We start from the raw sequence: 24,158 nt of genomic DNA, 5'->3' as shown, positions 1-24,158 counted from the left end.
CTAAATTCATTTGAAATAGGAATTACTATCATGTCTGTGTTACCATAGTTTTAAAGACTCATTCTTGTAACCAGATAGATCCTCTATCCATCCCTCCTATTCTCTCCTGCTTTCCTCTTTGTCTAGAAGACACAGGTTTTTTCCAAACATAGCTTCTTTTGAAAATTAAAAAAAATCAACATCTGCAGATACACCTGCAGCACAGTACCACCAGAGGAATGAACTGCCTTGCTTTAGTATGCCAATAAAATGGTTGGTTTTCTTCAGGTCTTGGATACGTTCTTGGTATCTAGACATCGGCTTTCGAAAAGCAGCTAAAAGCAGTTAAGAAACATAAGATCCATGAAGATGGATATTACTAAAGCAAATTTAGATAAACCAGCTTCTTGTTACCTGCTATGAACTATAACATGCTAGCCCTAGAAATCTGAATATGCTAGGTGCTGTTAGCTGGCCTCATACACAAGACAAAACCAAACTCATTAATAAAATATTTTCCAACATGCCCTTCCCTAGAAGTCTCCTTGTAATAGCAACCCCACATTCTTGGCAGTTCACTGCAGTGCTTGGGTGGTTCCAGTCTTCTGACCTCCACCACGACTCGAAGTTTCCTATTATGTTTCACAAACACATGGTCCATTGTCTCTGTGTTTTGTCACTCAAGCATTTTTATTTTTTTTTTTTTGAGAAAAAGTGTTCAGAAAGGTTAAACCTAAATCAGTCAAGTAAAGGCTGTAATTAACTTCAGAAACTGCTGAATTAACAGCCTCAGATCTCCTTGAAGTCTGCAGCAGTGAAGGTTATTCCATGTAGTGGGAGGTAGCTACTGCCTGTGGCCATGGCATTTCCCTTCACTGAAATATTCCCTGCTACATGCAAGCGTGGGATAAAAAGAGAAGTGTTTTCAATTTAAAAAAAAAAAAAAAGCATTACACACGTACATATTGTCTTTAGCCCACACGTTTTATAAAGATTTGTGAAGTCTCACAGCATACCAAGGAAGAAAAAGGTTAAGAGATCCTAGGAGAGATGACTTCTGGCACGGCACAGACCACTGTGGACTGAGCAGGGCTCCAGGAAGCACCAGGGATCTGAATGGGTCTTTCAGAAGTACTCAAATAGTAGTGAATAACAAGTTAGGTTATGTCCTCCTGAATCAGAGCTCCTTCCCAATTTCTCCCTTGCCCCAGGACAGGTGTAAGCTGCAAATGACTATTAAATAAACAGCCCTGTTATCTTGCTGTCTGCTGGTCTACTTATTGCTGGAGCAAAAGCCAAGATCTCACCTATTTCTCATTTCTCTTGCCTCAGAAAGAAAGCAGACAGACACATAAGCCCACTTATTTTGTATGAACTGATCCAAGAAGCTTATATAGGAGTTTAAAGGATTTCTAGTTCCATCTATCTCTCTTGTCTAGGAATGCAAACCAAATACCGAGTCAGGCTTATGCATAATTTAGGTAACATAAATCATAGCAGAGCTTGAGCTAAAACCCAGCGACACTGACAGATCCCTGCTCTAGCCATATAAGCATAATTCTCTTCTCCTCATAAATGTTTTCTCATCTAGGATAGCTCCAGGACCTGCCCAAACCTCCTAGTCCATCTCTTCAGCACATTTTTTTCTTTAAATATTAATCATAAGAAAACGCCTTGATGCATGGAGAATAAAATCAGTACATGCAGTGTCAGGACTATGGCAATATAATAAGTAATATTTCTTTCTCTCTCCATTTGAATATCTCTATTTAGGCTGGGAAAACAAGCATGTGTAGGGACTCAGTAAAACTAACTTCCTGAATCCCTTTAGGATCCTGCTTTAAAAGTAGTTCCTTATCTCCTTCACCTCTAGACTTCTTTTCCCTTCCTCTCCGAGAGAAAACCTTACTCTAGATGAGAAAACTAACTGTTTAAAGAAGATATTTTTCATTTGCCCTTTGGATGAGTGCTGGCTACCAGCCTCACTGCTTCCCACTCCCACAGCTCCTGCCTGGGTCAACGACCCTGGGTTGGAGTGAGGGGAAACAACAGGAGGGGCAGGAAATCTCTCACCATATTTTCTGGTCTGGGACTACCAGAAGCAGCCCAGGCAAAGCAAGCAGGCTAAAGGCTGGAGCTGCAAATCGGATGGGCAGCACATGGCCCTGGCATCGAACAGGAACTTCAGCTCTGCTCTGCCAACTCCATGCATCCCGCAGAAAAGAAGCTTTTATACGTTGTTGCTTTCTTTTTTGAGAGGGGTGTCTGGAGTAAAGGGATTTTGTATTGAGGACATATTCTTGACAGGTCTGAAATAAATTCAGAAAGGGATCACAAGGCTAAAGAAGAGGGAAGGAGGAAGCTGTAGAGACCAGAACCACAGAAATTTTGGATTGGGACAAAACCAGTCCCAGGAGGAAAAAGAGCAAAAGTATAGGTACAAACAGAGGACTTTTGAGGAGGAGGGGAGAACTGAATTTGAGGAACGGAGGGATGCACAAGTATCAGGGAAAAACACAGAAAAAGGATGGCTCCTGCTTTCTGCATAGGGGAGCTTTGGAGAAAAGTATCTTTGTTGTTCAGACCAGAAACATGTGGGCTGTGCTCTCCTTACAATGTGGTATGGCCTTCATCCAGTGCATTTCAGGAAGAACCCATAGAGTTCATCACTGGAATGAACATCCATTGGGGCAAAGTGAACTGAAAAGGATGGTTTATGAAAAAGAAAGAATATTGCTCTATCAAACACTATATGAAATAATTTTCAGATCTCTAATATAACTCTATCAGAGGAGGGTATTGTATTTTCTCCTGACAGTACAAATTCAAAAGTACCATGTGATGCAGGATAACCATAGAAACCACTGTTTTATTCAACAGAAGACTAAACAATTGCTTTTTTAATGCTGAAGGTTGCTATTGCATCTAATGTTACTGCATGAAGAATCTTACAGTCTTGTATTTTCAAACAGATTTCTCGTCTTCAAGATATACTTGTAGAGTATATCAGCTCTCTGTCATTTAAACGAATGCTATTCCAAATGGACTATTCAGAATGAGTCAATGATTTGAACATTTAGAAAGATTGATTTAATTATAAAGGCCATTATATTCCAGGGTAAGGAAGGAAAAGGAATATTTTACAACAGAAAAATCTATAGGAGCACAGAGATGTGCAAGACCTTGCAGTGAATGACTTTTTATAATTGTGCTCAGAAGATACTGGCAAAACTTATGACCTCAAGGGCAGGGTCACGTTCCACAGGCCATGCACTGAGTGTTCAATCACTACTGCATGGAGTTCAGCAACAGCAGTAGATGCTTTGGGTTGAGTTTGTCTCTACTAATGTTAATCGTTCACAAAGTAGAAATCTGTAACTCAGCAAGTCATTCAGATTCACTTTATAGTTCATAGAAGAGAAACAGAAGCTTCATTGCATCCTACACACAAGACAGCTAGAAGAAGCACCTAGATGCATAGCATCATTTAAGGCTGATGCTCACAGAAGAGATGCTGCTGTCTCCCACCAGCTTTAGGATATGCCTTAAACCCAACAGAAGTGTGTGCTCAGGATGCCCAAATAGGGTAAAAAGCATTTGGTACATCAACAACCTAACATTCCCTTTAAGTAAAAACTTCTAAACCTTTACAAACTTCTTTTACCTCATAGATCAATTATTTATGCTTCATGAAGACCCCTGTTTGCTTTGTGCACATGATGACACTACTCTCCTCTGGAGTTAGTAGCCTTCCAGGTAGTCTTACAGAGATAGTACATTCACGTATCTCCTTGAGTGATGAGTGTGTAAGTAAAGACCAACACACGCATTTCTATTACACACACACAACTTTCCTTTCTTGAAGAAAATCTTTAGATGCCAATGAAATCAATGGAGCTACCTCGGTTCACATCACCTGCTGAGCTGGTTCTCCATTTCCATTATGACACTACACATACTCTTCTGTTGATGAACCTGTGATGAATTTGTACACGGCACCTATGCCACAGCATGTCAATGTCCCTTCTCCTTCCTTCTCACCTCTCCCAGCCTCTGCTGCCACTGACACTGAGCAATAAAGGAGTTTAGAAGGCTGGAAGAGGTGAGATGGCACCTATATACCGAAGGGAGCACTGGAAAGATGTTGGCATGAGGCATGAAGACGTCTTATCGCTTATGGACTAAAGCACAAGGAAGAAATCTGCATTGTGTTTGGCCATAACAGGAAAAAAAAGCCTTGATATCACAGAATAATTTCCTGAGGATACTAATTTCCTTGTGTATTTGGGAGTTCAGAATTTATTGCTGAAAGTGTTGGATGTTTTAAAAAAAAATACATTTTCAGTTAACCTGTTAAAAAGCAGCTCAAACCAAAAGCTCTTCTGCAGAAGGTGTGGGAGAAGGAAAGATGAGAGAAGATTAATTACTGTCCTGCCAGGATGAGCTATGTTACAGAAGATAAGTGAAACTTTCGTCCTGTGAAGGAAAAGATAATAAATTGAATATCACAGTGGGGGAAAAGAAGAATCCATGCTGGAGTGGGAAACTGCAGTGGCCTTACAGTTATTAATGCTGGATTATAGCGTAGGCTGGTTGATGAAATAGATTTTACTAGTGGTAAGTAATAAATCTCACGATAATGAAAACATGGGATTCTGAAGATCATAATTAACCCTACGATAGCTTTATGACAGAAACACTGCATACTTCTGAATGTGAAAATCAGCCACATAAATCTACTATTCGATTTCCACTTTAAAAAGCCCTATAAATGCAAATACACTGGAGGCATACGTTGGCATTTATAACACTTTACTCAAGGTTGTATTGACATTGCTATTCTCCAGCTCTCTTTTCCAAGACACGCATCTCAGTAGCACTTGAAAGCTTGCTGGTTTTGCAGAGTGTGCAGTGTAAGACTCATTCACCTTCATCCATTCTCTGACCTTGCAGAAGATAATTTCTGTCTCTCCTCCTAAGCACTCAACATACACGGCTAAGTCTGTTCTCACTTAGCACACACATATTTACTTTTACAGTGCTCAGGTGAAACCTTTTCCCTTACCTGGTTGCAAACATTGCTCTCAAGGATGAGAAGGTTGCTGCATCTTCCTTCAAAGCCTTTAATTCATTCCGCAGTTTGGTCATGGTTTCAGTCACCATTGCTTTTTCATTTTCGTATTTATTCTTCAAATTGGCTAGTGCCACTTCAGCTGTCTGAAAACACAAATGAGGATATATGCTTATGAGACAGGTATTTGATAACAGCTAAGATGGCATGTTTGATTTTACTTTTGATCTCCTTCTTCATTCAAACAGTAAAAGAAGTTAGACCTGAGCTTCACTGCACTGCACGCTTTAAAGTCTTTTGAGTTGTACTCCATGAAAAAAGGAAAAGGAGAAAGCAGCTGAAAGGACAAAGCCAATTTAAATGAACTTGCAACAACTAGACACCTTAAATGTCTCTGCAAAACTGCGCAGCTGTATGTTGAGGACTCAGGCAAGTAAGTTACTACAGTTTAAGGAGCTGCTACCATGTCGTTTGAGCTGTAATGGACAAACACGTCCCCTGACCGTGCTGCAAACGGAGGCACAGCATGGGAGCCTCGGCCTCCGTCCCCAGGGTGTGAGCCCGAGTGATCCACCTCCTGCTTCGTGCCCCCCGCCGCGTTCCTGGGGAGAGGTGGCTGCCAGGCCCGGACAGCTTGCTTTTATGTCTGAGCGCTGGCCATGCCGACTGTTGTGCAAACCAGCATTATTTTGGCAGCTTTAACCACTACCAAAAAAAAAAAAAAAAAAAAAAAGGAACAAAAAAAGCGTAAATTACAGTTTTCACTTAACAGGAAATCAAGGCTTTGTAGTCATCTTATTCCTTCATTTTTTTTCTGGTCCCTCTTTTCTTTTTTCAATTTCATCCATTAAATTTCTTTAATTTACTATCTACTGCTTTTAACAGTTACATTTGTCTTATTTTTGCAAGAGTTGAACCTTCTGCTTTACCTATGAAATTTAGTATCATTTTGAAGTTATTTAAAATACACAGTTTTATAGAGGCTTTATACCTACTGCTGCTATGAGACATTTAAAATTATTGCCAGTGAATGAGATGAAGAAAAAAAAATGTTTCCTTTTACATTTACTCAGAGGGGGTTATTGGTTGTTTTTTCAGTTCACTTAGTGCATAATATGTTGCAGCATTTCATATAGGCAATCAATTTCTCCTGTTGATTTTGTGTGTTCTGGAGCCATCACCAGGGGCGAGAAGTGTAGATGAACATTAGTTTAAAGCTAACAGCAAGAGGACATGACAAAAGATGGTAATAGCCAAGCAGTTTGAAACCTATTTTAAACTCAGTTTTATGAAACTCAGTATATTTCCCACTAACAATGTCTCTTAACAAAAGGACATATTAGCACCCCCTATGAACATACAACTCTATTCATTTGTGTCTGGGGAAATATCACAGAAACAGCAGCATTAAAATAATACATTTTTTTTTTAATTGTACACTTGCAATTAATGTTTTATCTACTCTCGCACTAGTTTACATTGAGGGAAGATATTTTTAAAAATTGCTAGTAACTACCTGTCATTTTAAATAGATGGGGTTTTCCATGCCAAATTTGAAATCATCAGCAATACATGTTAAAATAAATCAACCACTTAGGGATATATTCAAATAAATGCAGCTTTTCCCAACCTTGCTGACATATGCTTTGGTAAAATGTAGGATGGTAGACAACATCCTATGCCTTGGCAGGATAATGCAGAAGTCATCATCTTTCTATCTGTTTTCAGCCATGAGCAAAAATGTACACTCATAAATTAACATGGAGAAGAAGAATTAACTAAGTTTAACAAAACTACTTTTTTGAAGGGAAACCTAGGAAATAGTGCATCAGAGGGCAAATTCCTATTTAATAGCTATGATTAAATCAGATTTACTTAAGAATTTTCAGGTCATTAATGAGGTAGAAGTGATTTATGAGATCACAAGTACAATCCATAGCTCCAACTGAGTTCTGCTTTTCCCCTAAGGCAAGGATTCAGATGTCTTTGCTTTGTAAGAGAAATACAGCCCTGTATCCCTTAACCTATCGTACCTCATCTTCGAATACAGAATTCATGTAAAGATTTTTCTTTGTCTAGGAATGAAAATGAGTTCAAAGATATGTGCTGTCAAATGCTAGACTTGAAAAAAAAAAAATAGTTTCAGTAGTGGGATTATATGTTCCATGTAAACCCAATAATTTACACATCACTGAAACTGCGTGCAATGATCGGACAGATCATTGTGATTGCTATGTCTTAGTCTGGATATCAGGTTAAATTAAATGGATGTGTAACACTACAGGATGAAAAATAACTTCGAAATATGATTTACTTGGTGAATAAAGGTAACGGAGGAAGGACTGTATCAAATCTTGAAACATCTTTTTTCTTCCTGTTAAGAGTTTTCCATAAAACAGCATACAGAAAACGAAGCATAAATTGCAAAACCCATTGGAAGCGCCTGGTGACTCTCCACGTGCCAGACAAGCTTTTGAGCACACCCCTTTGCAGGCTGCCGAGGGTCTCCCTTCTGAAAGTCTCCTAAGTGAAAAACGAATGGGCACAAGTGCTCTACTGGAGAAGTAAATAAAACTAACAAAAACGTGCTATTTAATAGGCACAAGAAAGAAGGAAGAAGCAAGCTGGGGAAGCTTCTGTTGGAAACCTGCAGGCAGGGCCAGGCGAGCAGCGGTGCATCGCTGTGGCGTGAGGCGCTGCACGCTCCAGGGGTCCTTGTAAGGGCCAGCGGGCACCGACGCTCACGTTACCTGTAGCTCATCAGTTTGGGACCTGGATGCTGACTGAAGCTGATTGCTGTCAGACTCCCCGGCTCAGAGGATGCCGTTTTACAAAGCAGCTAAGTCAATCTATATTGGCTAGCTGCCACTGAAAGAATAATTACGTAGCCCTTCCCCATCCCTACCCTTTGCACACCTGGTGGCTTTCTTCTGTGCTTACTGGGAGCCAGTTTGGGGAGCCTGAAGAGGCAGAAAACTCATCTGAAGCACCCCGAAGCCCGAATGTGTGATGGGGAGCAGCACTGAGTGGAGAAGGGGAACTTGGACTCTGTCTATCAGAGGTACCTGTGTGTCTGGTCACCTCAGCTGTACTGCTAGACTGTGCCAAGAGTAACAGAGACAAAACGAACTGAAGCCATAGCTTCATGTTACTCTCCCTCCAGCACCAACTCTAGTCTGGATTATTTCTATTCCCCCCGTCAGCCAGTCTCCAAAATTGTACCCATCGAGCTGTATATGTGTGGTTGTGCCTGAAACGAGTTCTATGGGATAATCTATATTTCAAAGCCCTGGGGCAAACAGTGCATTCAGAGAGTGCTCTGAAAGGAAGGATGAGGTGAATAAAAGTCTGCATCTCCAAATAGTGGGTACCAGAAGGAAGCAGATGCCCAGGACCTGGATTTGTTTCTAACAGCTCTTTCTGAATTATTTGGTTTTAAGCTGTAATTAACTACAAAACCATATCAGAGAAACTGCTCCGCATAAAAATGCAACCTCTGAGCAACACACGTGAAAATGGAGAGCACAGGATGAAAAAGCAGAAAAATAGGTGACTACTCTTCAGTGAAGCAAATAACACAGTAAGACAGGAGAGGGGCTAATGACACTGCTGACAGGGGACCAGTCATGCAGAGGAACTGGGTGTATGCGCTACCCAGCCACTCCGAGCCACAGGATGAATCACTTGCAGAGCATGTAGCATTTGCTGTGCAGAGGACATCACCTGGAGCTGACAGAAAGGCCGGGGGGGGGGAACGGAGAGCTCCAACCCCTGGACTCCTGTGGAGTGTGAAATACCACCCAGGAAGAGAGAGCTCTGACCGGCCCCCCTGGCCCCCCCCAGAACCCAGGAATGGAGCCACAGAGGCTGAGGTGGGCACACAGCTGAGCCCCAAGCACTGCCAGAAACAATGACATCCTTTTCATCCCCCACCTTATCCTTACACCAAAGAGATGTTTGGCCAAATCCTGCTGCCCAAAGGTTGCACCTTAATTCTGAAATCCATGAACAGATCTCATTTTCTCTATATATTCACATTCTAAGATGACGTTGTATACCAATTACTTTATATTAGCAGTGCAAGAAACAAACCAAGTAAAGAAATTATTGCTAAAAGGGTATTAAGTCCTACAGTGGTAAGTACTTTATTTTTTCACACAAGAAAGCCGAATAGTAGCCTGTTACTATAGTGCAGAAATTGTATGTGGTACTGGATCTTTCCACCCAGCCTAACTCTCCCAGCAGAAATTCTACAGTATTCTGTATATACAACATCAGGGTGTTTGTTCATAGATAAGGTATTGTATGTCTGGGGTTATCAAGGGTTTTTTTCTGAAGGAATTTTATGGACATCTCAGTCATCTGAGCTGGAGACACCATAGTTACTGACAATCCAGATGTGAAAGTCTTGATGACTCAACTCCTTCCCATAGAAACATTTACCTACTAGAACAACCAATCATTTTTCGATCAGAACTTCAGGATATTAAATTTCCCTCATAGGCAGCTTTGCTTTCTCTTATTAGAAAGCAAAATCAAAATCATTATTGAACTGATCCTCAAAATTATTGTATCATTAATTTGATATTGCTTTACAATTTATGCTACTTGTTAATGCTAACGCTACTTGGGTTTGCTCCACAAAACTGGTGCTGACACAGTAATTATGGCTATGAATAAATGGATATGTAAATGAAGATAAGGTAAGCAAGAAAGCTAGCAAGATATATGTGTCTTGCTATCTTGAGCTATTAGTTTAATAATTAATTTTCCCAGGCTTATGTTTGCAGCTTCTTAGAGCAAAACTTGCTCTCTTTTTTTGTGTTACAGAGCTTTGTGTAGTCTCTTTATAGGTCAGTCTAACAGTAGAACGCTTATTTGAAAATATTGCTAAGGAAAATACAGCTAGAATAAAACGAAGTATCATCCGATATTGCCAAATGCTTTAAACTAGGCAACAGTTTGTCAGGTTCAAACAGATTTATTGTATGCTGCTAAAGATTTAAAAGGTGCAACTGCACACTGCTGGAGTACCAGACCCACGGCGACAGAAGGGGACAGAAACGGAGACTGCTTCGGGGCTGTCCTGCAGTCAGGTAAGACTCCGGGAAGACAAGTGAACACAATTCAAGTCTGGAGACAGAAACTCCTTTTGCTCTTCTCTTCTGATGAGCCGTTTTGCCCCTGTGTCCCTGGATAACAGAGGCTCTCAGTGCACTGCAAAGAAGTGCATTGCCAGGAAAACTGTGCAATTCTCATTTTAATCTGATTTTGCAGTACTTCTGGCGGTCACTAGATAGCACCCGTGCTTCCCTGGTTAAGGGTGCGACTTCACTACTGAAATACAGCCCGAAACACCAGACCCAGAGGCCTGCTGCTGGTTTTCCCCCCTGGACCCAAATGGCGAGATGCTCTAGGAAGGCCAGGTCTTGCCCTTTTTACAGTGCATTTGGTTGCGCCCATCTTGCTTTCCCATATTACTCCAACCAAAAAAGCTTCACCTAAAGTGTCTCTGTTTGGAGTGCTAACACACAACAGGTGTTTTGTAATGGGATTGCTACAGAGCAGAATAAGATGTGATCCGGCCCCTCTGGATGCTGAGGATGGGCCAGGGCATCCAGCCCCTGCCTGCTGTAGGCTTCCCTCAGCTCCCCCCTGATACCTTGGGCACCAGCAGTGTCTTACCATGCTATGTAAGGGATGAAAAGACACAGTTTTGCATTAATGTCAGCTTCACTAGGGCTCAGGGAAGGTTTTTTTTTTAAAAAAAAAAAAAAGAAAAAAAAAATTCAAGCTCTTGTGGTTCTGGAGGAAATGTGAAAAACTGAAGCAGATGTCCTCTGTAGGCTCATCTAAACTGAAATCCATAAGGGAAAAATATACCCAGCCTATTACTGCTTAAAAACTTATTATTTTGGAGGATAAGATCTCAATGGGGTGACTCTTGGCTCCTGTTTTTTGATTATGAGTTGTGCTTTGGGTTCTGGGATATACCCATTGCTTAAGGCTGGCAGTACTGCTAGTACATAGTAAAACTCACCCCTCGCCTCTATAAGTTTAAATGTCTCCTTCCCTTTTATATTATTATGTCTTTTTAACTTGAAAGTTTGAGGCTGTTGATATTTGGTTTTCATGAACATTATCGCAAGATTCTATACCCAGTTGTACCATTACAAATATCTATGCTCCTAGGCAATAAATAAAAGTTCAGTTAATAGCACCTCCTTATTCAGCAAATCTATCCTTCCCATTTCAGTGAGCACGCTTTAGGATGATGCTTTATTTCTGATGGCAAGAAAAGAGCAAGACTGAGCTAGATTCTCTGGTAGTATCAGAAAATAAATAATAGCTCTATGCTAATGAGAAAAATCTTTGGAATCTAAACCCATATACCTCAATTACATCTTAATTACATTTTAATTACATAGAAAATCCACATATAATTGCTCAGAGATATTATTGCTTAGCTAGAGATGGTATTTAATTACTTGAATTAATATTTAACATGTATTATATTAGAGGGGGGGAAATGCTATAAAAGACTCAATGTATATTGAAATATTGCTGCAATTTAAAAATCCTCAATACTCTAGAAATGCGGTTACAGATCCAACAATCAATTAAACTTGAAACTGTAGCTTCAGACTACTTGACTGTTGGGAATTTTAACACTGAAATCCCATCACTGTCATCAGCTAATAGAATCCCAAGCTGTTAACCAGGATTCATGCTGCCGTGTGGTGATCACTGCACTGGTTTTAAATGAGAAAAGTCCCAGGCGATTTGGAACAGCAACTCTGCCACTGCAGCCTCTTGCATTCAGATTTAATTCTGGACATAGGGAAATGCATAAGTAAATAAAACTATTTGTATGCTTAAATTTAGGTTTTTTAAGTGTTTGCAGACCCGGAATCTAATGTATACATGGGGCTTGAGAGGATATATGATGGAAAAATACTGACAATACTTTTGAAAAACACACCATGACATGGTCCGCTTCTGGCATTTGATATCAAATGCAGTAATTCTCATCTTATTTGCATTGCTGAAACAACAAAAATAAAGCGGTTTGATAATTTGTTTTTTAAGTTGTGAAATATTTCAAGATATTAATTTGAAATTTTTTATTCTGTTAAAATATAACTTTATAAAGAATCTTTATCAAAATAAAAAATTGCAGTTGATGTTTCAGTCGGCTTTATCATGTAACGATGTTGTCCTTTTTCTTTAAAAAATAAAAAGAAAAGCTTGATTTTATTTCTTAAAGGATTCGAAACGTGACAGCGGCAGGAGAAATTATTTCTGACTAAAAAGAAAAATAATTTAAAAAATTCCAACCACCTGTAACGAAAATAACTTAGCATTTCACCTGCTGTCTTATCAAAGAAACGCCCAGCTTCTGTACAGTCCAACGCCACTGGTCACGCTCTTGCACCTGCCATTCCCTTCCTGAGGCGTGCCTTAGCTTTTGTGGCATTTAATTTTAATCCCCTTAAATTTTTTTTTGGGGGGGGGGGCGGGCATTCAAGTTTTGCAGCCCGTGGAGTGTTACCAATCACCAAGAAGAACGCAGTGGGTTGTTTGCACCAGCTGCTCCACCACCTCCCACCAGCAGGCCCACCGTGCTGGCCGGGGTGGTCTCCCCGGCGCTTGCCCTCCCCACCGCTCCAGCACTACCTGCCCCGGCGAGGGGACAGCACGTCCCTGGGACCCTCTCCACGCACACCCCGGTTCGTTTTCCAATACTGGCAATCTTACAATTTAGCGGTATTACCAGCAGCTCGCCCGTGCGTCACTCTGGGTGGGAGCTGATCCCTCCCCACCCCTCTGTTTTTCTCTTGCCCCACAAGCGAGGGTCTTCTGCCCCTGCCCTTGGTGGATGGTGGGCGCTGAGAAAAGCTGAGCTTAAAGAGGAGGCGGAGTGGGAGGGGGAAAAAAAGGTCTGCCCTCACCATGATCGAGTGAGAGGCTAAATAACCTGTGAGGAAAATCCCTCCTCCAAAATACTCCTGGGAAAGCCTGTAAGTGCCCTGTATAAATAACAGACCTTCCCGACTGACTGCTTTATTAGCATCTTACCTGCTTGTTGGCTTTCAGCACTGCTCTCAGGGTCGCGATCTGCTCCCGCTTCGTGCTCAGGAGCGATTTCAGTTTCAGTATCTCTTCCATTAAGGCTTCCTTGTCCTTATCGATCATAGGCGCCAGTTCCCGAGCTGCAGCACGCTGGCGCGACAGCTGCAGCGACCGATCGACAGCCTTCTGCAAGTGCTTGATTTGGTCCCTTATTATGGCATTGAGGTTGTAGATGTTCATCGGCTCTTTGCGGATGTCACTGGTATCGGAGACGGGGGAGGAAGGAGGGGCTGTGATGACAGGAGAAATGGTAGGTGTTTTTGTTGGGCTCTGTTCCTTGCCAGGCTCCGTGGCCTCTTTTGTCACCTGTTCAGTCGGGGTCCTGGCTTCTACAGGTGATGCCACCCCCCTTCTAGCAAGCCGTGGGGAAAGGAGACCTCGAGGGTCGTCCGGTCCTTTCAGGCTCCCGCTACGGGTGACTCTGCTTTGCCTGTAATAGTCCAACATGACCCTGTTTGGTGTCTCATTGTTGCACAGGCAGACATGATGGTAGAGCTGAGCCAGCTCCTCACTGAATGTCACCAGCTCATCCTGGGCGGTGTTGAGGGTATTATGGTTTTCATTTGCTATGCCTGTCATCCTTTGCAATTCCTTTTCCATGTGGACCATTTTTTCCTGGCTTTCCTTGGTTGACTTCTCCAGACTTGTCACCTGCTCGTCATACGTCTGGATTCTGCTCTCATACTTGGCCTTCTCTTCAGTGTAGTTTTCCACATATTTATTATATTTCTCCTTTAAGGCTTTGATTTCTGCTTTAAGGTCTATCACCTCAGTAACGGCTACTTTGTATTTACATTCTAGGATCTCCAAGCCATTGATATCCACTTCATAGTCGTGCGCTTCCTCACCGGAGTCTCGACCCTTCTCACAGTCAAGATCAGCTTTCAGCTCCTTGTTGCTCTGCAGCCCCCTCATGGCATTGACATGCTCTGTGAGCCTGTGGACTCGCTCGTGTTGCTCGGTCAGGGCTCCCTTGGTGTGCTCCAGCTGCGTCTGAGATTCCTGCAGGTTGGCCAGGAGAATGGCCTTCTCCCTCTCCACCTGCAACAGAGTCAAAGTAAGAAACCCAGGACCTCGTACCACCCGTGCGGAAAACCAGACTCTGCAATCACCTTCATCTTTCCCACTCCCCCACTCTGCGTATGCAACCAGAGGGCTTCCAAGAGATCCTAGCCTTATAGGCCTAAACCATAAAAAGAAGTCACAGAGAGATGCATGTAACTCTCAAAAGGTTGTGAAGTCCCAGCCCCTGTTACAACTTGCAATAATACTAGGTCATGATTTTACACGTTGCCCACTGAAGAATTACTTAGCGCTCAAGCACTAAGCGCCTAGTCAGCTACAGTCATGATACAAGATTTATTACGACATATGTTTCCTGAACATATGAACTTCATTACTGTCAACTCTAAGCAATTTCACTGGCACATGCACATTTGTCAATGGAGTTTAAATGTACATTTCCCATGAAGAGCTCTACCAATCCTTCAAAATATTTATTTATGTCTTTGGACTGTTGCAAACTTTCATTAAGGCTTGATTACTGAATTTAAATACAGTAAACAAATGGCTGTGTACATGTCCACACACATTAAATAACCCACTCTGTGGGAATGTAGCACAGGAGACAGAGCACATGCAACTCCCACGACTCCTCATCCCCAGCACTTAACTGTAAGCACAATCCATCTTTTTAAGGACAATGCAGAAAACCCACTGGTTCTGACCTAGTAAGTTCCTTTCTGAATATCCACAGAGAAATGTGGATGTTGAACAGCAGAAGAGGTAATGTAAGACTCCTCTAGAAGCTTTAATGCACAGCATCTTAAAGCAAGTGAACAAGACAAACTTGAAGTTTGATCTGCTCAGTCATTTGCTACTTATGAAAACCCCCCTGAAAGACTCCCATTTCAAGTTTGAAGTGTAATACTCCAACATTTTTCTGTGCCTTTTTCCTGTTCCATGCTGTGAATTGGAAAGTAGAGGAAGGCACATGGAGACGGGATCCTTCTTGCTCTCATGGTTTTGCAATAGGACCCTGAGCCTATCAGGTTTACTGCTCTTTCTCTCCCACGGCTGCAGTATCTCAGACCTGTGTTTACACATGCAGTGAAAATGGCATGTTCCACGTTCCCTTTATGGAGAGGCTGAATTACTAATTCAGGGAATTCATACCTGTCAGTTCTGAAACACACTTTAAAAAACCTTTCCTTCCCTATCAGTATTCTCCCAGGTAGTATTTGGAAGAGATTCAAATCAGTCCCCACGAATCTTACCGAAGGAAAAGAAAAACCTTTTAGAGACCGAGGGGGTATTAATGCCATCTCACAAAATGTTCCAAGCACTGCTTTAGACTCCTATTTTCTTATAACAAGGCTTTTGCGCAGTGGCTACTGCTCAGAAGCATTAAGACACCAAAGCATATGATGATCCCCTGCTTTCACAAACAGGCTTTCAAAACACAGCCTCTATTAGAACCTGCAATCAACTGCAGGCAAAACCCCTAAGAATAAAAATAGAAACCATGTTAAAAACACCTGAAAAAAAAAAAAATCAGCCTAGTTTTCTTGTGTACAGGTGACTGATGGATTAGGAATTAAAAAAAACAAGGCCAAACTTCATCATTATTTTATGATCCAGGAAGAGTTGCTCTCTTTACATATAGGGCACTCCATTTTAAGCACTACATAGTCTGTACAGAAGAGGACAGCCAAGTACCACGAGTATATTGAGTATATTACTACCTTTCTCCATTTGGCATTTCCCCATTGCTGCCTCAGTCTGCCAGCCATCACCCCTACTGCTCAAACCCTGTGCCGGCCCACTCTTGTGGAGAAAATCCAAAATAGAGCCACCTTCCCCTTTGCCAAGGGAATCTTCTTAAAAAGTGACCTCTTTCCACCGATGTCTTGGTCAGACCTGTCCTGGAGAGCCTCAGGAGCAAACCAGCACAAGCCTCTCCCCTAGCTTTCCTCTGTTTTTTCCAGCCAGAAGTCTGACCCAGGTCTCTACCTGGAAGTTTTCAGCTGAGCTCTGCTTATTACCACCCGGTATAGCAGGCTTAGGTGTTAATTGCATTACCCTGTTCAGACAATGGAGGTATTTCTTCCTTCAGGTTGGTAAGGTGAGCTACGCATATGCATGAAAATCTGAGTTTTGGTTAATTTATGGGACTGTCTGGTGACTGATGGTGAGAAGTCATATGAATAATGATCCATACATTATACACCAAAGGCAGTTGGTTTTTTAAGGTGTATGGGTCCACTGTGGGTATGTCCACAGTGAAGCAGGCAATTAACTGTAGATTGCACTAGTGGGAAAATAAACACAGAACTTGCAGAGAGCCTTTCCTTCGAGAAAATAACCTGGTGTTAAAGCAGCACAGTGTTTCAGTGTCTGCTTATATTAATCAGAGAGAATTGATCCTGCCAGATAACTGATCTCAACCGTTGTATTCTATCAGGAAGGAAAACTGTAAGAGAGTTGATTGGGATCTTTATGATAATTTCTCTGTTGAACATAAAAGGTTCTGGAATACTTCTTACAAATAGAAAGGATTGTTTCCAGAGAATACACGTAACTTTTAAAACCCATATACCAGCTTGGACAGTAGGTAAAATGAAATACATAGATCTATTAAATTTTACTCATTCTAGTCTATTAATTGTGGCTTAAGCTAATCTACTTCTGTTTGAATTTATAAACACACACTCCTACTTCCAAGGGAAAAAAACCCAAAGCTCTAACTCAATTTCCACCCACAGCAAACTTTTGGGAATCACAGTTATTTTTCAGTCCAGCTGGGGGGGAGGTGGGTTGACACTGAAATTAGTAGCTGTACCAAGGACCTTTATCATCTTAAAATTAAAATAAAAGCATTTCAGAAGTAGTTGTACCTATTTTGCGAGGCATACTTCCCTCTTAAAAGATTTCAGTTTAAGATTTCCTTCCCAATTTGCTACATAGTTTGTAATTATGTAAACCAATTTTATCATGGCTATTTATTCCTCCTTTTTAAAAAAAAAAAAAAATCAGAATATCAGTGAACTAATCCTAGTGGAGACTGGAACAAATTAACAGCAAAACTCAGCTCAAGAACCCTGAATCTCAGCCGTATCATATTTGTCAGAGTGCCAGGCAGCTAGAGAAGTGTCAGAAACTGGGCTACATGACTTTTTTTTGTTTTTTTTTTTTTTCCTTTTTTTTTAAGAGAACATAATCTAAGCTTTCTAAATATGATGTGGCCCTCAGGAATAGGGAAAGCATCACTATGGAAGAAAGAGAGGAGTCCTAGGCTTTAAAGATGAGAGAGAGGATTCTTTCCACTGGACAACAAACATGAAGGAAGAGTAGAAAGATTTGAGCATTTCCAAGAAAATCTCAGAATATGAGAATTTTCAGCAAGACATTTGTTAACTAGTGGATTTAGAAGATGGAAAGTGAACATTTACAATTAAATCTCTCCTAGGGACCAGCACAGATCATGGAGCAGCAGCATCCTAAAACTGCAGAAGCAATTGTATCTGTCATACTAATTGTTTCAGTGAAGGCTTCTTTTTGAGATTGAGGAGGGAAAAATTTTGCCACACACATACAAATAACAAATCTGAAGTTTGCTTCTCTCAAAAATAGGAGCCTGCTGTCCTATAGATTTAAAAATAGTTCCCAAGAGAGGGTCAGTTCCTTCAGCAACTCTGTCATTGCATAGCTCTTCAGAGAAAAGAAGAGAGACACATACCAAATATTGAGATATGGCTGAATGAACACCACATGGCAAAGACACTGTAGAGAAGAAAAAAAAAAAATCCAATTTTGCTGAAGAATTACCTTTTGTCAGCTTGAACCTGATTAAATCTCCCATCTACTATGAGGACAATTTTTGGAGGGATTTTTCACATTTAATTTGTGTGACCCAAGGTGAGCTGACGCAACTCAACAAAGACGACGATCACTTTATAAAAAGTACACATCAGCATTTTGCAGGAAGCCTTTTCAGTATCTAAAGAAATCAGGTTCCCAGCTAGGTCTAGTCTTTCTTTTTAAACCCTAAACCTTTTAACAGGATCAGAATGTCAAGCAATGGTGGCAACTATTGGCATGAGGGTGCTGGGGCCCAGCACCGAAAAACAGTTATATTTATTTCCTAGGGTCCTTCTAGGATCCTAAGTTTATGGCTAGTGACTGTCAGAAAGCTGCCTCTTTGTTTAAGAGGTGTAAAATAAATAAGTTGTTAAGGCAGAGATGATAAAATCAGCTACAGTATCTTTTAAGTAGAAGCTCGCTGATTCATCAAGCTCATTATTTAATTTAATAAAATCAAGACAACACATACCCCAAACTACCCTTTTTTTTTCATTTTGATGTAGCTTTCACTCCAAATGTATATTTCATAAACTTAATCAAAAATGTTTACACTATATTTTAAGATGTGAACATTTCAAATACATTTATTTTGAAGCTGTTTTTTTAATTTTTAACGTATTTCTGAATGAAATAAAAAGCTGCATACAATATATATGTGCATATATTATATGCATAAATGTATACATGCATGCACATGTGTGTTTGTATATATGCATATATACACAAAATACACACACTTTACATTTTAATACTGGAAAATTTTGTCAGAATTTTTCACATAAATAAAACTCCAAATTTCAAGCCTTCCCCATTTAAATTATGTATGTCTTGCATCAAAGTTATTTGTGCAAAGCACTAGATGTCATCAGCGTTCACCATGTCACAGATCAGATCAAAACTTCCCATAGCGAGTTTGGCAATGAACTAAAAAAAAAAATCAACTCTTCAGCAAATATAGGACAGACCACATAAGGATTTATTGTTCTCTAGCAATCACTGAAAACTGAGGTTGCTCTGCTTGACTTCCAAATTGCCTTTTATATTTTAAGCAGTAAAGGATTTACATTAGCTCTGCTTAGAAGAGGCACTTTTTGGAAGCCTGCAGCTAGAAAACGCTGGATGTTTCCTTGATGGTGCCAAAACCTTGCGGCAGAGAAGATGCTCAACAGCCTGGGCAGCAGGACCCTCTCTCTGGGTGGCACTGTACCCCTCCTAAGACGATGTCAGCATCAGGGCTGGCAGCTTGAGTTTCTATCTGGCTTGCATCCCAGGCTCCTACTCTGGTTACGCCTGGGCTGGGGTGAAGAGAGGACAAATGCTCGTTGTATGGTCCCCACGGCTCCTTCTGTGCCCCGCGCATCCGCCGGGACCGCCAGCGTGGGCAAGGGCCCTCCGTGACAACTCACGCACCGCATGCTCGCCGAGTGCACAGCTATTAAGAGGAGCGCTCCTCTCCTTTTGTTCTCCCTTGACAGTACGCCAAATCCTGTTCAAACTGAATTTAATGGCAAAAACTCCCTCTGACTTGCAAGGGAGCATAATCGAGTCAGTCTGTATTTCAGTGGTCTTTTTCCAGATAGCTTTGGTCCTACTGACGAGTACTTTATTCCACTTGCACTCTCAGGGACATTTCCCATCATCAAACCGGGAAAAAAGAATCTAGTCATCTGCAAGCACAGCAACCGGGCCCCTGCTTCCTCCTCCCACTAAACATTTGTTCAGATCATGCTGACTTTTCACAGACAGATACTCTGTTTTCTAGGGGTATTTCTAGCAAAATCTGGATATGAAGAAAGCAGAACTCTGACAACAAGACATACGTGGTGAAGAACGTCACTGGGGGAAATCATTGTAAAAGCTGGCACTGGGGTCCACAGGATGTATGTCTAAACATTTTGGGAGATTAAATTCAGCTCTTACCTGCATGAGTTGCTGCTTCAGTTTCTGTATTTCTGATATGTTGAGCTCACTGAAGAGGTCAGAGACAGGGTGCAGAGACTCTCCTTTCCTACCCGTGGGAGTTCGGTAGTCACCACTGAGTTTCACTAGAGGCCCGTGGATATGTCCGTTCATTTTGTCATCATTGTTGGGCTCGCCCCCATCCTCTGCAAACTTCAATCCATCTACTGATATATTAATATGGTTATTATACATACTATCATTGAGGTTGATATACTGGGAGAGTTCCTTCCTCAGATTGTTCTTTTGTTCCCTTTCATTTTTTAAAGTTTCCAGGGCTTCCTCCAGTTGATGCTCAGCAATCTCCTTCAGCCGGATGGCATCTTCCAGCTGACTATTAAGCAACACTGTCTCCTCCTCAAATCGTTTAATCTCATGCTTTAAGCCTTCATATTCAACCTGAATTAGACAAGACAAAGAACATTCATAATACTAAAACTTGAGTCATGAAAACCTGCCATTTATCAGCCTTATTGAAGTAGGTGCTACAGAAACTACCGTTTGAAATACCAGACATTGCCTGCAGCTGCAAAGAACTGGCTGCACAGAAAATGCAAGTGGAGCTCGCTCTGTTAAATACTGCAGTGCTCACATTTTCAGCATGTGAGAATATAACACTTTTTTCTGAGTAACTTATGAGGATAAACAATGTATTTCATGGAAAGAAGGCTGTTTAGTAGCAGATGTCCTGTTAACCACAGAGTTATTATGAATTCCCATAAGCAATGTTGGTATATCATGGTACGTCTAGATCACAGGTTAATATAGTCTGATTTATTAATTGCAAGTATTCCAAAGATTACTTCATATCTAAGTTATCAGATGTAAACTCACTCAGGTACATATATTCTCAAGTATCTTGGTATCTTAGTAGTTTTCAAAAATATGGTTGGAAGGTACAAAAACAGTAGAAGAGCCTCAACTCTCTGTGTCATTCAAGACTCTCCATTATTCAGGACGCATTTAATTTTAAAAATGAAACAGCAAACTATTCACACAATCAGTTTAAACTGTAAGATGCCCTGAATTGTTAGAGATTTTTAAACTACCAGAGAAATGTAGTAAACAGCCCATTCAAGCCACAGCCTTTGAACTGCAAGCAGGGATGCTGCTCTGGAGCACTTGGCAGCCTGTTGCTCCGACAGCGCTGCCCGAAGCGTGTCCCAGTGACCCGGCGCAGCCTTGGAGGGACTCGCTGGTCCCTCTCCTTCTCCAGGGGCAGGCTGCCCACCCCACATCGAGGCGCGGTGTTTCATCAAAGTATTTGTGGGCATTGTGGGCTGAGGAAAACAACAGCTCCTTCTCTCTTCTTTAAAGGCAGCTCCTGTGTTCACGAAGTCCTCTTATTGCACCTAACAAGAAGCAAAGCCTAGGAAAACCCAATCTAGCTTGAAACCACTTGCTCAGCAACATCTAGACGGTGCAGCAGGTCCCCACTGCAGAATGCCTTCCCTTGCTGGTCCTCCTCATCTTCCTTTTCACTGTTGGAAAATCCCACAGCAATGAAAAGGAAGAGCTTTGTCTATAAACATCCATGTCCATGCTGGAGCAGCTCTCCTGGTTAAAACGATCATGTTTTGCTTTTTAATTTAATTCTAATCAACTCACCCACCTTTTCATTTCTAAATGCAAAAAATTCCCAGTATCAGGTAAAATAATTTAATAGCTTGATGAAAGAGAAAAAGATATACTGAATTTTCATGCTACCATAAAAAAAAAAACTTTTTTTCAGTTGAAGCTTTTCTAATTCATATGCATTAATATCTGCAATTTTAAAGCACTGTCTAGAATATTTTTTATTTGGCATATATTTTAAAAAACTATAATAAGGTTCTGGTGAAAATAGAAATATCAGCTATTCCTACTGGAGTAGAGTATTTATCAACTTGTCAGAAGTCTTGTACTCATAAGTCAAACTTAAAACACAAAGCACTAATCTTCAAACCCAGGGAATGGAAACATACCAAACAACAAAGAAAATTCCAAAATCTTATTGGGAAATGTTAAATAGAAAAGGAAAATCCATATTTTGAAATATACATTTAGGAACTTGATATCTTTTCTGACTGGAGGGACAGAGAGGTCCATCTGAAAAATTAGAAAATCCAATCAAGTAGCTATGTTTATAATTTAAGCATATGAAAAAAAAATCCATATGAAAAACAGAAGTCTGTATTATGTCTATGTAACCATCTCATGAATTCTTGCTTACAAAAGCTACAAAACATCCCAACTCAGATGACAGTTTAGCACTAAGACTTGTAACATATGGTTCTGTAAATTAAAGTATAAAATGCTTTTGAAATTTTACCTTGTAGATCAAAGTTATTTTAGGAATCACAAGTTCATGGATATGTAATGCAAAATGTCTGATTTTTAAAGCCACTCAAGATGTGGCAGTGCTTTTTCTCTCCACAGACTGCTGGCATTTGGTTTCATTAAGAATGAAATATTATGACAAATATAAACACTTGCAAGCAGATTTTCTTCTGGGAGAAACTAGGACAGTCCATAAAGGGGTCTCTAAATTCCTGATAGTGTGAAAATGCCTCCTATGAGGTTATTGAGGAAAAAATCTGTGCCTCAAAGGGGGAATCTGCTGGCTCAGTAAATAACTCTGACACAAATTTGATCTGCTATAAATTCAGTTTCAGAACTGTGAAAGTCTGGGTATCTTCATAAATAAGGAAAGGACGTGCCTATTTCTATTACCAGCATACTCCCTGCGGCACGGCTCCGTTGTTTTAAATGTTTCAATTTCATTTGCACCAGAGAGGTGAAATAGCAGTCAAAAATAGCTGAAATAGTCCTGCATATTCCTACAGAAATAAGGCAGCTTTGGTACCAGGCTGCCATTAGAAACTGTGACAGCCTTGGCTATTTGCTAAAAGCCTGAACTCAACCAGGCAGTAGGTTAGGACAAAAAACCAGGGGCTGCAACGCGGTGCTGTTACCATCTGCTGGGAGTTAAGGAAACGGTGTTAGGGAGGGCAGTGGTATGCTGGTCTGGACAGTGTCTCAAAGGCAGAAAGAGTTACATCACTCAACTTGGATACTTAAATACTGATCATGGCAAATTAACTCTTCTGACTGGAGAACAACTCTCTCGTTCAATTTAAAGGGCAGCTGTGTTCTTGACTGCTTCCTCAGCGGTGTGTATATATCCAGCAGCAAAGGAAGCTGTGCTTCTGCAAGGAGGGGGAGAACAGACCCCGCGACTGCTTGCATCTGGATGCAATAGGGCTGTCGTTTATGGTGGTTCCTCGGGGCGCATTCAGCCCTGCAGTGAGAATTACAGTGACTTGGGTTTGCCATCAGCTGCAAATTGCTGTAATGGGGAAAACATAAAAGACACACTAGGAATATCCGATGTCCCTTCACCTATTTTTGAAATTTGCTAAACTTGCAGGTTAGCATGGAGGAGAAGAGAGCAACACTGGTATGGGAAAATCTGAGAAGCAGGAAATCAAAAAAAAAAAAAAGAGAATGGGGAGAAGATTATTTCCTCTTTTCTCCACTTCAGGGAGGAAAGGACATGCAGGAAACAAACTGAGAGGAAATGGAGGGCTGAACTCTGCTGCTGGGCATCGAGTTCAGCGTGCAGAGAGGGAAGAGAGGAAAAGCAGGAAGCGAGAAGATGCAATTCTATCTTTTTAAATAATTACTCTCCTATTACAAAGTTCTGTAACAAAATATTCTGCCAGAATTTTCCTAAAACTGAGGTAAGGGCCTCCTCATAGGTCAAAAATGGCCCATAACACTGTTTCAGAGTAAGTAAAAATTCAGAGCAAGCAAAAACCCAACTAGAAAAAAAAAAAAAAAAAAAGAAAACATACAAAGAAACTTCTATCAAAGTGCTCTGTGGGATCACATTATGGAAATTTGAGAGAATGGTATCATTTTTCAGCATAGCGCCTAGAATCCTTTGATGCTTACTTGATTCTGTTTCAGTGTGGACACCAGTTTCTGTAAAGTGATATTTTCTTCTTCAAGCTCAGTGTAGTCCTGTAGGAGTCTTGCCTCTCGAAACTTGTACTCTCGAATTTCGTCTTTCATTCGTATCCTCTGTAGTTCTACCATTTCGTTATTCTGAGGAGAGAAAATGGAAGTATATTACCATTCATGCCTGGACACTTTAATGATGAACACCGCC

General features: G+C 41.0%; 1 protein-coding gene across 6 annotated transcripts in view; it reads right to left on the bottom strand.

Annotated features, from left to right (window-relative positions):
* The window catches only part of BICD1 (BICD cargo adaptor 1), a 176,859-nt gene that overhangs the window by 30,002 nt on the left and 122,699 nt on the right, over positions 1–24,158 (bottom strand). For all 6 annotated transcript variants that reach the window (XM_042795362.1, XM_032986175.2, XM_042795363.1 and 3 more), the window contains exons 3-6: positions 23,942–24,094; positions 19,967–20,404; positions 13,130–14,224; positions 5,045–5,196 (exon numbers count right to left, since the gene is read on the bottom strand). In XM_042795362.1, coding sequence (XP_042651296.1) covers positions 5,045–5,196; positions 13,130–14,224; positions 19,967–20,404; positions 23,942–24,094 — 1,838 coding nt within the window. The remainder of the gene's footprint in view (positions 1–5,044; positions 5,197–13,129; positions 14,225–19,966; positions 20,405–23,941; positions 24,095–24,158) is intronic.

This window comes from Tyto alba, unplaced genomic scaffold, assembly GCF_018691265.1.
Source record: "Tyto alba isolate M040663 unplaced genomic scaffold, T.alba_DEE_v4.0 Super-Scaffold_21, whole genome shotgun sequence".
Lineage (NCBI taxonomy): Eukaryota > Metazoa > Chordata > Aves > Strigiformes > Tytonidae > Tyto > Tyto alba.
Note: the sequence above shows the minus strand (reverse complement) of the source record. Positions and strands in the feature narration are given on the sequence as shown.